The sequence below is a fragment of the Anabrus simplex genome, chromosome 4 (assembly GCF_040414725.1).
Source record: "Anabrus simplex isolate iqAnaSimp1 chromosome 4, ASM4041472v1, whole genome shotgun sequence".
NCBI lineage: Eukaryota > Metazoa > Arthropoda > Insecta > Orthoptera > Tettigoniidae > Anabrus > Anabrus simplex.
The window spans coordinates 3,398,824-3,414,046 of NC_090268.1; the positions used below are offsets into that span (position 1 = coordinate 3,398,824).

Here is a 15,223-nt window from a genome sequence, read left to right on the forward strand (position 1 = left end):
CCTCAATTTAGGGTCATTTTGAAAAAAAAAAAGAGAAATGAACTAAAATTCCTTCCATTGAAAGAGTAACGTAAGCATAAACAAACATTTCTTATCACTCCGCGAGGTCCACGTGGTCTTTATGCGAATATAAACATGTAAATTTACGGATATAGCCGATTTGCCTGAGATGATAAAAATACATTATCACTGCTATGAAATATATTTTCCATGAGAATGAGCGAGTAGACCTACTTACGTGACAGTTATTTCATTAATCTGAACGTAACACTTCTCACATGTGGTCTCTTTACCGACTTACTAATAAACGGTGCATAACTTTTATACAAGGTTTATACACCGTTTATATGAAATTCGTTACCGGTACTAATAAACCGTGTATAAACCTCCTGTGTATACATCTGTTATAGTTATTCATTCAATAACTTATACAGACCAGGACTCTTGTAGAAGCGTTGTATAGCAGCGAGTAGCGGAAAAACAAACAAGTGAGCAGTTTATTTTCTTGGTATTTACTGTCTGCAGTAATATAATCGTGGTGAAATATTCGACATCCACTCAACATTGAAGGAATGGACAATAACGTTGATGATCTTCATGATATTTTAAACATAGAAGACACACATCATTTAGGGGTTATGGAGGCTAGACATCTTCGTAAAGTAAAACATTTAGAGACGGGATGACAATGAATAACAATAGAAGAAACTATGGCTGGGCAAATTTTTATGTAATAATGTGTTACTGCTTAACACGTTGAGTGCCGAGCCGATTGTAGCACACTATTCCACTGGTGCCAAAGCAATTGTACGCGTTGTAGTCTGTTTATATAATCTTGGGATGTATTTATATGATGTACTAAGTAAATTTTATCTCACCATACCATGGTCATGTGCGACGCCATATGGTGTCACATCAGTTTTTAGGAAAGATAAAATATAGCGTGACGCCATATGGTGTCACAGAATTTTTTGACATGGAATGTGCAATACGAATTTAAAATACGGGATATTTATTTGCTAATTCAAATTAACGCAATATTTATGAAAACCTAGTAAAATGCAAAACAAGTACTTATATTACATTACACATTGTTGTGAACAGTTTTCTGATAACTCTAAACAATGAAAATATGCGTCTCTGCATGCCCGAGTTCTTGTTACTCGTAATTTTTCAAACCTTATTGCCATCGTTGTTCAAACATAGTCCTTTGTACACTTGTTTCATGTGCTATTTTCATATTTACGTTTTGCACATCTGATCGGGAAGTTAAGGGTAACGTGCAAACTATACGCTACCTGGCTGCTAGCGCAGCTCGACGCAGCCCGGTTGGTTCAAGTCCGCTGCTTCGCTCCTCCCTACCTCTCCACCAAATCCCGATACTCCCGCGACACTTCTAATTTTACGACTATTTATTTGTTCAGTTTTGGCGTTTAAACTTGAGCTGGGTACATGCAGTTTTCACCTTAGCATTCTACTGCCTCCCACGAATATTCCTACCAAATTTCAACTGAATCCGAGTGCAACACATGTATGTGTTCCTTCATAAGATTATTACCAATATCTTCCATGTTTTATATTTTTGCACAACTATATAAACTGAGTGATAATACCTACGTAAACGAGGAATGAACAATGCCTGGCGCGCTTTCACCTGTGACAATGACCATTGGCCAGTCAGTGGCTTCGGAAGAATACTGTGGCGCCACATGGTGGCATAGAGTAAAAGTACATAGCTGGAATAGACCCTGAAGTTCACCCTTCACGTAGTACCAATTTTACGCGCATAGATGTCACAGCTGATTATCTACGGTGCATCGCCTGAAACTCAACTGTGCCGCCATCTCAAATTTGAAGACCACCGTGATGCCATATGGCGGCACGTGACACCCACCGTGTTAATAGACATTTGAAATTACGAGTTCATTATACATTATCTGCCTCTACAAAGATCTTTCTCAAAATGAGTATAAAAAGGGACATATTCCTTGACATAAAAAAATGGTATAACTTCAAACCGTACGTAATGTGATTTCCATACTTTGTAGTTGAATACGCAGATATATGATGTATAAATGATTAATAGAAAATTTTTTGATCAAACCTTTCCTTTAGCTACAAAGCGGTATTTCCTTTCTCCTGAAAAGTAAGGATTTTGGAATGCGTACCCTTTTCAACACACCGATTCAATTACAATTGCTTACTTTTCTCTACTATCCCAATTAGGAGTTCTTGATCTTTTCTTAAGCTTTTCCATTTCTTTCATGGTGTTCATTACACAAGCAAGCTGAAGAAATGTTTGTATCAATATAAGCCAATTTCCAGCTGTAACTTTGGGTTGCCACTGTCTTTTCGATATTCCGTGCTCTGCGCGACTTTCCGGAAAGGTTTTGCAGAAACGATCATAAAGGCGGTGAACGTGCAAAATACGTCAGTGAACTGCAGGAAGAGATTCCTACAACTTTGAACGAGTGTATACGTGCTGTATACAATGTGAATACCACGTTCATGAGTAAGAAAAATATACAACGTATATACAGGGTTTATTCACTGTGTAACTGTACAAGTGTTAAACAACTGTATAAGGAATTTTTATAAGTAAGACAGTTACTGGACAGTAACACGGCAGATGGTGGGTAATTCTTTTCGAGCAATGTAAACACTTCAGACACGGCGAAATCTGATGTTAGTTTTGCGATACAGTAAAACTTCGTTAATTCGAAGTCTTTGTAATACAGAAATCAGACTTCCAATTACGTGATTTCGAATTAACAGCTATCTTGTAATTCAGAAATTCAAACCTCCGCCAGTTTTAGCGGATTCTGACTTTTCCGCGTACTGCCTGCTAAGCGATATTGTGGCATTCCTTAAAACGCTGAATACGAAAGAATTACATTTTTCTGCCTATTTTCAACTATGAACCACACTACAGAAACACCGAAGTGAGTGAAAGCGCGGAAAGCTACCCCTGCACATTCCGGAAGACGCGTTCTATTGTGACGCGGAGAAATTTTTGAATTTAAATTATTCCGTAAAATACGGTACTATTTAAGAAAAAAAGTAGTCAGTTTAGAATTAAAAGTCCGAATTGTTTTCCATTTAAATATAACATATGGGGAGTTTTCTTCCATCTACAGTTGCACAAAGCATAACTGTACACTCAGCATCGAAAACTAGGTGAGCCAGGAACATGTTGGCAACCTTGACGCAAATAAAACCTGCACCCCAATTTCGTGCCTCAATTCTTTTTAAAATATGTGGAGATCATTCGCGTAAATATGGTATCTGTATTTCGAATTAATTAAAATATGCAAACCTCTATCCTCGTGTTTCCGGGAATGAGAGCTGCTTTGAATTACGCGGGATTTTGAATTAACTGATTCCGAATTATCAAGATTCTACTGTATTGTGTTTGTTGAACAAGGGAGGATTGGGCTACAAAAAAAATCTAGAGCAGGGATGTAGAGGGTATTCAGCAAAGGAAACAGAATTGAGCATTTGTGAAAATAAATTGTAATATATACAAGGACACCCCTCCTTCCATAAAAGGATTTCAATATGGTAGACTTTAAAATATATTGGTACGGATCTGATTATAAATATAAGAAAGTACTCCTTTTTGTTGCTCCCTCTATCAAGACAAAAATTGATATTAGTATTCATAAACTTAAGCTTAGAAAATTATTCATAGCAGCATGTTAACAGCATACAGACCTTTGTACCAAACCGACCCGCTCTTGCCACACGATGCAGATACGTATCAGAATCTTCTGGCATATCATAGTTGAACACGATATTTACTCTCTCTATGTCCATACCTCTTCCAAACAAATTTGTAGCAACAAGAATCCTCTGAAAATCAAAAATACTGATCAGAAACACATGCAATCGAAGTTTTTGAGTAAATGGTAATAATGGTTAGGAGAGATCAGAATAGACAGATTTGCATCAAAAAGTGTCAGATGTCCCTATCTATTGGAATCATCATATCAGTTCCTAAAAGCATTCAATAAAGAATTCATCCAAATAAGTTGAATTTACAGCAGAAAGACGCTGAATGAAACAGTAAGTGGTTTTAGAAAAAGGCAATACCAAAGAAAGCACATTTTTATTTCAAAACACACAAAAATGCATGAATCTTTTCAGTAAAAAATATAGGAAATAAATCTGTTGAACGGGAAAAACATACACTCATTCTCATGTCCTTGATTGGTAGCCTACCCTATTTCTTAAGAAGTTAAGACTAATTTTATAATAAAACTGGGTTATCCGACCCTGAACTTCAACATAGAAATTCAAGGAAAAATTAAAATGTCATAATTTTCGCGCATTATGTAGACATTTCCGTAATCAGGGTGTTTTCTATATTTTTAGGACTACCGTTCCTGTACATGATGTATTCTCAAATCCAGTAACGAAACTATCACATTTCATATTATACTTGTCATGACTCTTCTTAATTTCTTCGTAAATGCGTAACTGCCCATACCGAGACCATAACAATCGCAACTATGTTAAAAATTCAGTATTTACTCGTATAACTATCAGCATTGCATATTTTCCCCCCGCTCCATTTTTCGGGACCAAAAACCACGATTCTTCACGTGCATTTTCCCTATCCCATTTATATTCAGGACAGAATATATTCTGCTACCGTATGTGACAGTAGATGGTACTACCTGTGACTGTCAGGCCGAGGGTTTGGCAACCGATACAAAACCAGGCAAACTAAGGGAAAACCAATAACTCCGAGCAGAGGAGTTTTCTGTTGGAAGGTTGGATAAGATGAGACCTTTGTGTGGGAAATAACACACAAATTCATCAGCTGCTACCTTGCAATGAGGCAGGGGGCTACGAAAGGCTAAGGGAGACCACCCTGAAAGAATATTCCCTAGTACATTAGGCCTATCAAGTCAGTACAGAAGTACAATGCAGTTGCTTTCAAAACAATGAGCCTCAGAAATAAAAATATTCTGAATGTCAGCTATACTTCACGTACTCTAGGAACTTATGAAGTCGTGTTCAATGTTCATTCAAGATGCACAAGAAGAACCGATCATAGAAACAAGCTTTGGATTGGAACCTTAAACGTTATGACTAACAGAAAAATGCAACAAAATCACGGATTTAATGACCATAGACATATTCACATCCTAGGGCTAAATGAAACCAAATGGAAAGGTTGCAACACAAGAATGTTAAGAGAATGGATATAAATTATGCTGGAGTGGTAATCCAGCAGTGGTGAGGAATGGAGTTGATTCCTTACTCCATAAAGACATTGATAGTGTAACAAACATCTCATTCATCAATAAGAGATTAATCAAAGGTAAAATATGCCTAAATGGAGAAACCCTAACTGTGATGCAAGTTCGATGATGATGATGATGCTTGTTGCTTAGAGGGGCCTAATATCGTCATCAGCCTCTGATCCAAGTTTATGCTCCCCAGCAGGGTTGTAGTGATGAGCCGAAAGCAAGCTTCCTAAAAAAAACTAGAAGACATCACTGATGTAGAGAACATAACAATTGGGGATTTTAATACCCAAGTAGGAACTGATAGGTCAGGTTATCAAGGAATTATTGGTTCATATGGATTTAGTAATAGAAATGAGGGTGAACTTCTGCTTGATCTGCGTACACGAAACCAACTTCTGGTGAAGAACTCGTGGTTTCAGTAATGGGACAGGGACAACCACAAGATAACTGGGTACAGCTGGAATGGTCAGTGTAGATCAGTTATAGACCTTATCGTCACAGATAGGCCAAGTGGAGAAAAAGTGCATGATGCAGAGGTGCCAACCTTTGAAATGGCTTTTCCGTAATTCCCCTCCTCTACCCTCCGAAAAAATTTGGAGTCAAATCCAAAGCACACGCATCCCTTCTGGATAATGACACCCTCTTTGCCCTTCCCAACAACAATCTATTCTAAGATATATCCTATTACACATTAAATTTGCACATTACGAGTTCTGTCATAAAACATTCTTAGTTACTTGTTTCCCCACGCAGCAGGTGCTTTTGTGTGGGATTTTTCTCTTAGCATTCTTCCCCCCCCCCGTGAGGACATTTTCACCTCATGAACAATAAGCGATTCCAGTGTAGATGTGATTATTGTAGGCCTGAAGTCATTCTGTTTTTTCCTATTAACACTGAAAACACTTTCTGTGGGAGACTTAATGTCAGGTACACTTAAAACTGTAATAATACAAGATTACATTTTTTAGTGAATAGGAGAGTAGAGTTACTTCATTCGCAATGAATTTCACGAGGCTCGCGTGCAGCGAAAGGAAGTGACGATCGAGTAAGTATTGTTGCCAACTCACAAAATCTGAAACGAAGAGAGTCGAGTACCAATAATCTAAAAGATTCAATTCTCCTTGTTTCCTTATTTTTTTTCCGTAGATATTATACTTTCGTTATAATGTCGCTTTTCCGTAATAATTTACCCTTGGACCGTAATGCCGTAATCGTCAGGGCAAATCCGTAATAATTACGGATAATCCGTAACAGTTGGCACCTCTGATGATGTAAAGGTGAGAGCCTTGATTGTGACTAGACTCCTCACTGCAGACCTGAGAGTCGCCAAACCCATTGTTAAAGTAAACAAGGGAAAAACCCAATTAAAGACTGGAAATTGAAAGATTGGAAGTAGTAGTAATAATAATAATAATAATAATAATAATAATAATAATAATTTGCTTTACATCCCACTAACTACTTTTTAAGGTCTAGGAGACACCGAGGTGCCAGAATTTAGTCCCACAGGAGTTCTTTTACGTGCCAGTAAATCTACAGACACGGGGCTGTCGTATTTGAGCACCTTCAAATACCACTGGACTGAGCCAGGATCGAACCTGCCAAGTTGGGGTTAGAAGGCCAGCGCCTTAACCGTCTGAGCCACTCAGCCCGGCAGAGCTGGAAATCAAAGAGCAGTTTCAAGAGGAAATCAGAGCAAAAAAACCAATAACAGACACAAAGAAAGGTGATGAGAATGGAATGATTTTATGGCAAGTCTGGTTGGTAGCCCAGATAAAATGTGGAAGAACAAGCAGAAGAGTTCGAAGTTGTGGGATGCAAAAATCGGACTTCGAATTACGTGATTTTGATTTCAAATTAACCGCCAACTCCTAATTCAGAAATGCCAATCTTTGTTGCATCACAAAATATTCTAAGTGCCATTACTGAATGCAATCGCTTCAATTCACAGTTTAAACCTTCTAAGTGCCATGGCAAAAATCTATTTCCAAAATGTATCCAACAAGGTGCATTTATAGTATTCAAATAATGTACTTTGATAACTTACTGACAAGCATAACCTCACGCAATGAAATAAATAAATAAAAAAAAATCTTTCAAACATGAAGATAAATCTACGCTAGCTCCCCTGTGCATGTGCTGTATTTACTTGACTATGGTGTAGTATGCATTTTAGATGGCCTGTACTTGCACGGAAAGTACCCGATGCCCTTAAAACATCGTGGCTTATAGAACTTTCCTGTGACGAGGGGAGAAATGTCTGTTAATAAACTTAACCATAATAGGTATTATGTTTGATCCTGTATTAACTTGTTTGAATTATTTAACTATTTAAAATAGTTTTACTTGAGTCTGCATTGTCAATATACCTTATAATAATAGGAAACACTTTTACCATACGTTTCAGGAAACACATCCATTACCTTCATCAATGACATGGCGGACTATTTTAAATAGTTCTGTAACATGGAGAAAGTCCTTGGCTTCCGTCTGCATTACAACATTCTTCAATTTCTCGCCACAGGACCTCTCGAAATTCAGAAATGCCAGCCCTTGTCGTGTCACAAAGTATTCTAAGACCCATTAATGCATGCAATCGCTTTGATTCACAGTTTAAACCTTTGAAGTGCAATGGAAAAAACTATTTCCAAAAAGTATCCTACAAAGTCCATTGACATTAGTCCTATTCAAATATTATGCACTTGGATAAATCACTGGTGAAAAAAACTTCACGCAATGAAAAAAATCCATACAATTCAAAGATGAAGACAAATATTGCTGGCTCCCCAGTGCAAATGCTTTATTACTTTACTGTTATTTTTTAGATGCCTTGTACTTGCACAGAAAGTGCCTGACACTCTTAAAACGTCGTGGCTTATCGAACTTTCCTACGACAAGAGGAGGAAGCCTCTCTTCTGTGTGCAGTACAAGTTTCAACACAGTACAATGACCCCCACCCTTGTTCGATTTCCCGGCTGGCACTTCTCTCGTTTAGAAGTCCCCCTGGGCTCGGCATTTAAAAAAAGATGCAAAACAATGACAATATTGTTCGGTGCATACAAATTGATTATATGAGCCATTCTTTCGCCAACTGTCGGCATGCCAGCGCTCACAGATTCTGCTTCTCCGCACACTGTCTGCTACGTGATATTATGGCGTTCCTTAAATCTCCGAATACAAAAGACTAACGATTTCACTTGAACTTAGCAAATATGAAGCACACTGTATAACATCGAAGTGAGTGAAAGTGCGGTTGGCTACCCCTGTACGTTTCGGAAGACTCGTTCTATCACGACGCGGATAAATTTTGAATTTAAATTACTACCTTTTTTAAAAACTTAAAAGGCAGTTTCGAATAAAGAGTCGATTACGGTAAAGGGACTGACATCGTTCTTTGAATTACGTATTATCTGTATTTCGAATTAAACAATTTAATTAATGTGCAAAACCGTACTTCATGTTCCCAGGAACGAGAGTTTCTTCGAATTAGGCGTGATTTAGAATTAACCGATTTTGAATTATCGAGGTTCTACTGTATATATGTGTATTTGTTTTTGTCTTTTGTAATTTAAAGTTATGGGATTCAACCCCATTTAATGTTAATGATACTGTCCTAATTTAAGCTGCTGATGCAGTGAACTAGTACTAGTTGATGATATAAACTATGTATTGATTACCTAGAATAAATTAAAATATGTAAATAAGAAAATTCAGATTAGCTGATGTGTCTTGTGCAAGATACCAGTCATTCTCTTTCAGGTGAGGATGCAAGACAATAAAACTGATATGACAAGTCTAAATGAAACATTCATGTTGTATAAACTACAAAACTTCATGAATAGGAATGATGTGCGAGCTTGTACGCTTTAGAACTTCAGTAATATGTTTTTAGAGTGAAACGGGAAGTGACAAAGAAAATTTTGTCCGTTATACCGAACAGGGAATTTGCATTACAATTTGGCATTTGAAGAAAGAGGTCATGAGACACACTTAGGGGTTTATTGAAGATGTAATACACAATTAGTATTGGTAATGCATTCTGGTTTCTCAAATAAGGCGAATGCCACAAACACATTTGTTTTAGGATACCACTTTAACACAGGAATGAAGAATCTTTGCAATATCTACAATTGGACACAAACCTAAGGTACATACATTAGTCTTCATTGTAGACTGTTTTGCCTTCAAGAGTTTAGTCCGCAATCCACTGTGAATTAAACTGAATACCTCCACACTTCTATCTGCAACTAGTTCTGGTGGTCTCGTACTATACCTCTAATCTTTAACCTTACCAGAGAGCGCAAAAGCGTTCCTCGACGAGCGAGCGAAAATTGTCGGGAACGCAATAGCGCTCCTTACGCAAGCAGTTTTGTATTTGCTTGTAGTTCTTAGTTTCCGGACATATAGCAGCACAATGCAGGTGATCTAGACTCTTTGGAACCTGTACTTTCTAAATCTACCACAATTATCGCGCCAATCGCTTTATTTACGGAGATATGATTTTATCAAAGCGACCTATATTCTGAACGCCGAAAACGTTTGTGAATAGGAAAATGGCCGCCTCTGCCACGCGCGATTTTTTCGAGAATGATGACGATTTAGCTGAATATATTAACAGACTCTGTGCCAATGACAAATATATTGAGTCTGGTGAAGATGTACCTATATCAGGGTCATGTGATAATGATGTTGGTGATGTTATTTCAGAGACAGGAAGTGAGTGTAGCGATGACATTCCACAGTACAATAAACCTCGTGGTATTGTCATTAGTGAAAGCGACAGTGATGCTGATTCGGAAAGTGACGGAAATGAAGAGAGTGTAGGCCGTGATGCAGGCAGTAATGACAACAATGCCTACATGCACAACACTGTGTTCAGTAAAGTTTCAGTTGGAAATGACACACGGTTCGAGCCCTCCCCGCTGTATCTCGAAACACCCGGTCATAAAATATTTTTTAAATTAGAAACATTAGTGCCTAGGTTATTGAAATTTTGCAAATAGTGAACCAAGAGCATGTATCCGCAGACAATAATATTTTTCAGTGCATAATTTTAACTTGTGTTTTTTTATCTCAATTATGACTTTTCAATTTTCATTTTGATAACTGATAAACTAATAAATTTTTATATGTTATAGCGTTAACATAACATAGCTTGTGAATTTAAAAACATGTAAAGAAACTCCTTTTCTATGATAAGTTAAAATGTCGGAGGCATATCTTCAATAATAAGAAAGTTATGATGATTTTACTGAAATATTGCAATTTCTTAAAAATAAGCCTGGTATTCTTCGCATACACCACCTATAAGCGACTGGTACTAAAAGGGTTAAATAATCCGAAACCGAGTCGTACACCTTTGTCCATAGTGCTTAATCCTAACAGACGTTATTGCCTCATTCCAAGTAGCCTAAAAGCATTGTTCCCACACATTTGTACTCTCATATTTAGGCAGAGAAAAACGAAAAACTATAAAGGAATCTGTATGGGGATTGGAAGAAGCTACGTAGAGAAAAATTGTCAACGTAGTAGCAATGACCTAATTTTCTCTCCTCAAAAACTATACATTTCCTACAATAATATATTGTACTTCAATATCTATTAAGATAGATGTTCCTGCTTGCCACAGTTTTAAAAAGCCACTGGAACTCAGTAATACAAACATTTAACACTCATGTTAACATATTAGTACTTAATAGAAAGAAGTCAATGTCACAGCATACCTTCTGAAAATCCTTGAATTGCTGATATCTCGATAATCTTTCCTCCTGTGTCATCCCTCTGTGAATGGCTATAGCTGGAAAATTCTGTTCTATAAGAAGCTGGGCGAGAGCCATGCAACGCTGCACTGACTTAACAAATATCACAACCTAAAAGAGCCACATTCAAACTTGAACAAGGATGAAAGAACAGCATCATATTAACAGGTTACAACTCTTCAAAACTTACTGAAAAGTGCATATCAAAGCCAACTGGCTTCCCAGAAATTCCTTACCTGATTGAACTCTAAAATGTCAAGTAATTCAAACAGCTTTTTGTTCTTCTCATTTTCTTTTAATTTCACGTAATGCTGTTGTAAGCCATGAAGAGTCAGTTTTGCTTCGTCATCCACATACACCTCCATCGGCTGAGAAGTAGAATTGCAGCAAACAAGTTTAGACATAGATCCCTTCGCTCACCCCATTACAAAATAAAACACTTCTAAAAGATGAAAATACAAAAGAAGTTTATAAATAATATAAGAACAATAACTCAATTATAAGGTGTCAATTTGATCGATGACAAATTAAAGTGAGAGCAACTGCCTTGATGGCACACCAAGAATACCAGCTGAGAAACTATTCAAGTATGTCAGTAATGGTGAATTAAACGCTCATAACAGTGGGATTGTCAAAACTCTAAAATTAGGTAGTCAAACAAATGGCTATCATCTCACCAACAATATTCCTCAGGTGACTTTATGGTTTACAATCAGAAGAGACAGCATGCATACCAAACCAGCTACCCTATCTTTATCATATCTGGTTCTATCAGAGACTAGCTTGTCCAATGAAGCAGAGGTAGTGTGACAGGTCATTCAAACACAACACATTTATTCCTCACTAAAGTAGCCTACTTTCAAAAGGGAGTCAAAACATCAACCCTCCAAACCCTAATTGTGTAATGGAAAAGCTAAGTGCCAAAAAAAGTTAGTTCAGAGCTTTTCAACAAAAAGTTAACATTTAAAATGAAGAGCTTTATTTTCAAAGTGTTAATGCACAAAGCTTGACTATCCATACGTAAATCTTATGATACCTCAATATATTTGAGGAGATCAACCATATATTTTCAAATGTGGAATAGAACTATGCGGCCTCCGCTTTAACATATTTTAGCTTTGGGTCATCTTGAGGGCTACTCAAGCACTAATTCCATACAAAAAATATGTACAGTAAAACCTCATTAGGATGATTCCGCAGCGGACAGGAGAATGGGTTATTCGAGAATAAAAACTATCCAAAAGGGATATGCAAACACTTGATATGTTTTTTTCAGACGTGTGAATTTTAAGTCTTGTATGAATAGGCACAGTGAAATATATAGGCCTACAATTTCTGAACATGACAGTACTGAAAGGTGTGAAAAAGACGAGAGAACAAATACGAAACCTTTTCCACTCTGGCTTTCTTACACAAGCTGCTTTAAGTCGCACCGACAGATAGGTTTTAAAACGACTATGGGTAGGAGAGGACAAACATCTGTAGCCTTAATTAACGTACAGCCCCAGAAATTGCCTGGTGTCAAAACAGGACACTGAAAACCATCTTCAGGGCCCCCGACAGCAAGGTTCGAATCCACTATCTCCCGAATGTAAGCTCGCAGCTGCATGCCCTTAACCGCAAGGCCAACTCGCTCAGTCGGGCTTATTAAATAAGATGTGTTAAATACCAGACAAATAAAAAACATTTGCATTGGAACTGTATTAAGTATCAATGCATTATTGCCGATCACACTCTTTCTAAAACAAACGTCAGCTGGAGCCTTGTATTTCGGACCGATGAGTTTTCTGGTGACTCTTGAACCATGAATTATTTGGAGGTATAACTCAGCCATGTGGAACAGAACTGTTTTGACCGCCATCTTGTATGCAACAACACTTCTATCAACTCTAGTCAAAACTCTCTACCCTTCACCGTATCACTCAGAGAAGTAATTTCCAACTTTTGAATGGAATACAAATTCCAAGCACAAACAGGTTTACTGGGTTATTCAGCAATATCAATGGGACCTGGCAAGCAAAACTGAAATTTCCTTGGACCTAACGGCTTGCTTTCCATAGGTTAAGTGCCCTATAAAGTTCAGGAATTCAAGGCCATTTCCCCTTTTCGCAGCACTTTACACAACCTGCCTTCTGTGGCGACGGCTATCATCAGCGTTGGAAATCACGTTCCTTTCAAAAGGGACGACAAAGAACCATTTCTTGGCTAGGAAAACTGAATGTACTAAGTAGTAATAGCGAAAATTTGTGACACACTAAGCGAGGTAATTTTATATAGATTTAATACAACGTGAACCGGGACTTCGAATTTATGACTTGCTCAGTGAGAAAACTTCTTATCCCTTCTTTCAAGCCTATGGAAATGGAATATCCGGTTAAGCTTCAAATTCCACTGATATAATATTCTCAATTGTAAGACACATTGAAAACATGAAAAATTCATTACTTTGAAAATTCACTGGTTTCCTGTACCATAATAACTGCCTTTAAATAGCAAACAACATAACTCTCTTAGCCCTTGACTTGGAAGAAATTCATGCCCAGATCACTAGTCTCAAAAAAACATTCTAAAATTCTGTTTATAAATATCTTTAAAAAAAAACGAGATCATGCCCATGAAACCAGAATATAAATAAAATCTTCATAAATTATTAAAAATTAACATAACTCCACAATTTAAATATCTCAGAGAAATAACACTTAACTTAAAGAAACAAGGATAAATATAGAACAAAATGAAAAATGCCTGAATTTCTAACCGGGTCAACGTAAAATAAGAAATGCCTGTCATTAGACCCTAAGATACAACACCATAAAACCGTAACTGCTGGAAGCCACATACTGTAACTTCGTGAAACCCTGTTCCAAATTAAGAAAGAAAGAACTCCCCGATTTCTCTAAAGGATAATCAAACCAAGAATCATCAGAACTTTCATAAAGAGAATACCAGGTCAAAGGAGTCTGGAGAATCCTTAACCCATTAGGACGTTCATGTGTGTACTTTTTACCCAGGATAAAAAGAATTGTGAATAATTCTAAGTGCAACGGGTATTCTGCGTTGCACCCCTCCAGATTTTACCAACGGATTCTCCCATGCTGTCCTGACTGCTTGTCATTTTCGTATCACTAGCGTTGTTCACACTGTTGACTAGTTTGCACGTTGATGTCTAGTTTCCTCACGGACTCACAGAAGTTCTGTAATGAATAGACTAAGTCAATAAGGAAACAAGATGAAGTGGTTGGTGGAAGTTATGATTCAGATATAGACTTAGTTTATGAAAGTGATCATGGCAGCGATACTGAGCAGAACAGCTGCATGTCAGAACACGAAGGTATTCCTCCCAGTGAATCTGCACATGAAGTTTCTGAGGACGATTAACGTTAAGCATGCGACTTGATGGTTATCAGGGGAAGGATGGTAGCATGAGGTACAAAAGTATCATTCCTCAATGGGGCCACACCAGATTGCAAAATATCAATTCATTTGCCAGGTCTTAAAGGTGATGCTCTAAATGCAAAGACTTATTGACTGTTGGGGGCTAATGGTAGAAGATATAACAGATCTTATACATTTATACTGCAAGTGTGAAGCAGAAAATTCCTAGGGAAAGAGGAGCCACAGAAACTAACAAATCAGAAATAAAAGCTTTGTTTGGACTTCTATACCATGCCAGTATGCTGTGATCCATGCATCTCAATACAACAGCTTTGGGGCACCAATATTTTCATTGCGACAATGTGCAGGAAAAGATATCTTACGATGCTTTTGATTAGCATTTGTAATTGACACCAAAAATAGATTTTCAGCCCTGAGGGAAGTAAGCGATACGCAAGGACTTATCCATATGGGAAGCAGTCAAACGTATAGCGCAAAATCTGTTACGAGAAGCGGCAAAGTTAGGCCTAAAATACCACACAGTGCACCGGTGAAAGTGTCCAACATTCTTATATTTGGTGATAGCCAGGCAAGGGGAATTGCGGAGAAAATGAACAATGAACATATTGCAGCATCGGCCATCATCTATCCTGGGCCCCAATCAAGAAGGTATTGGAAAACACGGAACAGGCAGCAAGAAATCTCGGAAGTCGTGATACAGTAGTGATCATCGGCGGGACGAACGACGTAGCTCACAACAACGCTAAGAATGTAATTTCTAAGCTTAAATGTACACTAGGTAAGCTGACTCACACTAACATCTTTGTACTG

General features: G+C 37.6%; 1 protein-coding gene across 2 annotated transcripts in view; it reads right to left on the minus strand.

The window, feature by feature from the left end:
* The window catches only part of Hel25E (ATP-dependent RNA helicase 25E), a 156,250-nt gene that overhangs the window by 58,904 nt on the left and 82,123 nt on the right, over nt 1-15,223 (minus strand). For both annotated transcript variants that reach the window (XM_067144991.2, XM_067144992.2), the window contains exons 6-8: nt 11,254-11,385; nt 10,982-11,128; nt 3,715-3,852 (exon numbers count right to left, since the gene is read on the minus strand). In XM_067144991.2, coding sequence (XP_067001092.1) covers nt 3,715-3,852; nt 10,982-11,128; nt 11,254-11,385 — 417 coding nt within the window. The remainder of the gene's footprint in view (nt 1-3,714; nt 3,853-10,981; nt 11,129-11,253; nt 11,386-15,223) is intronic.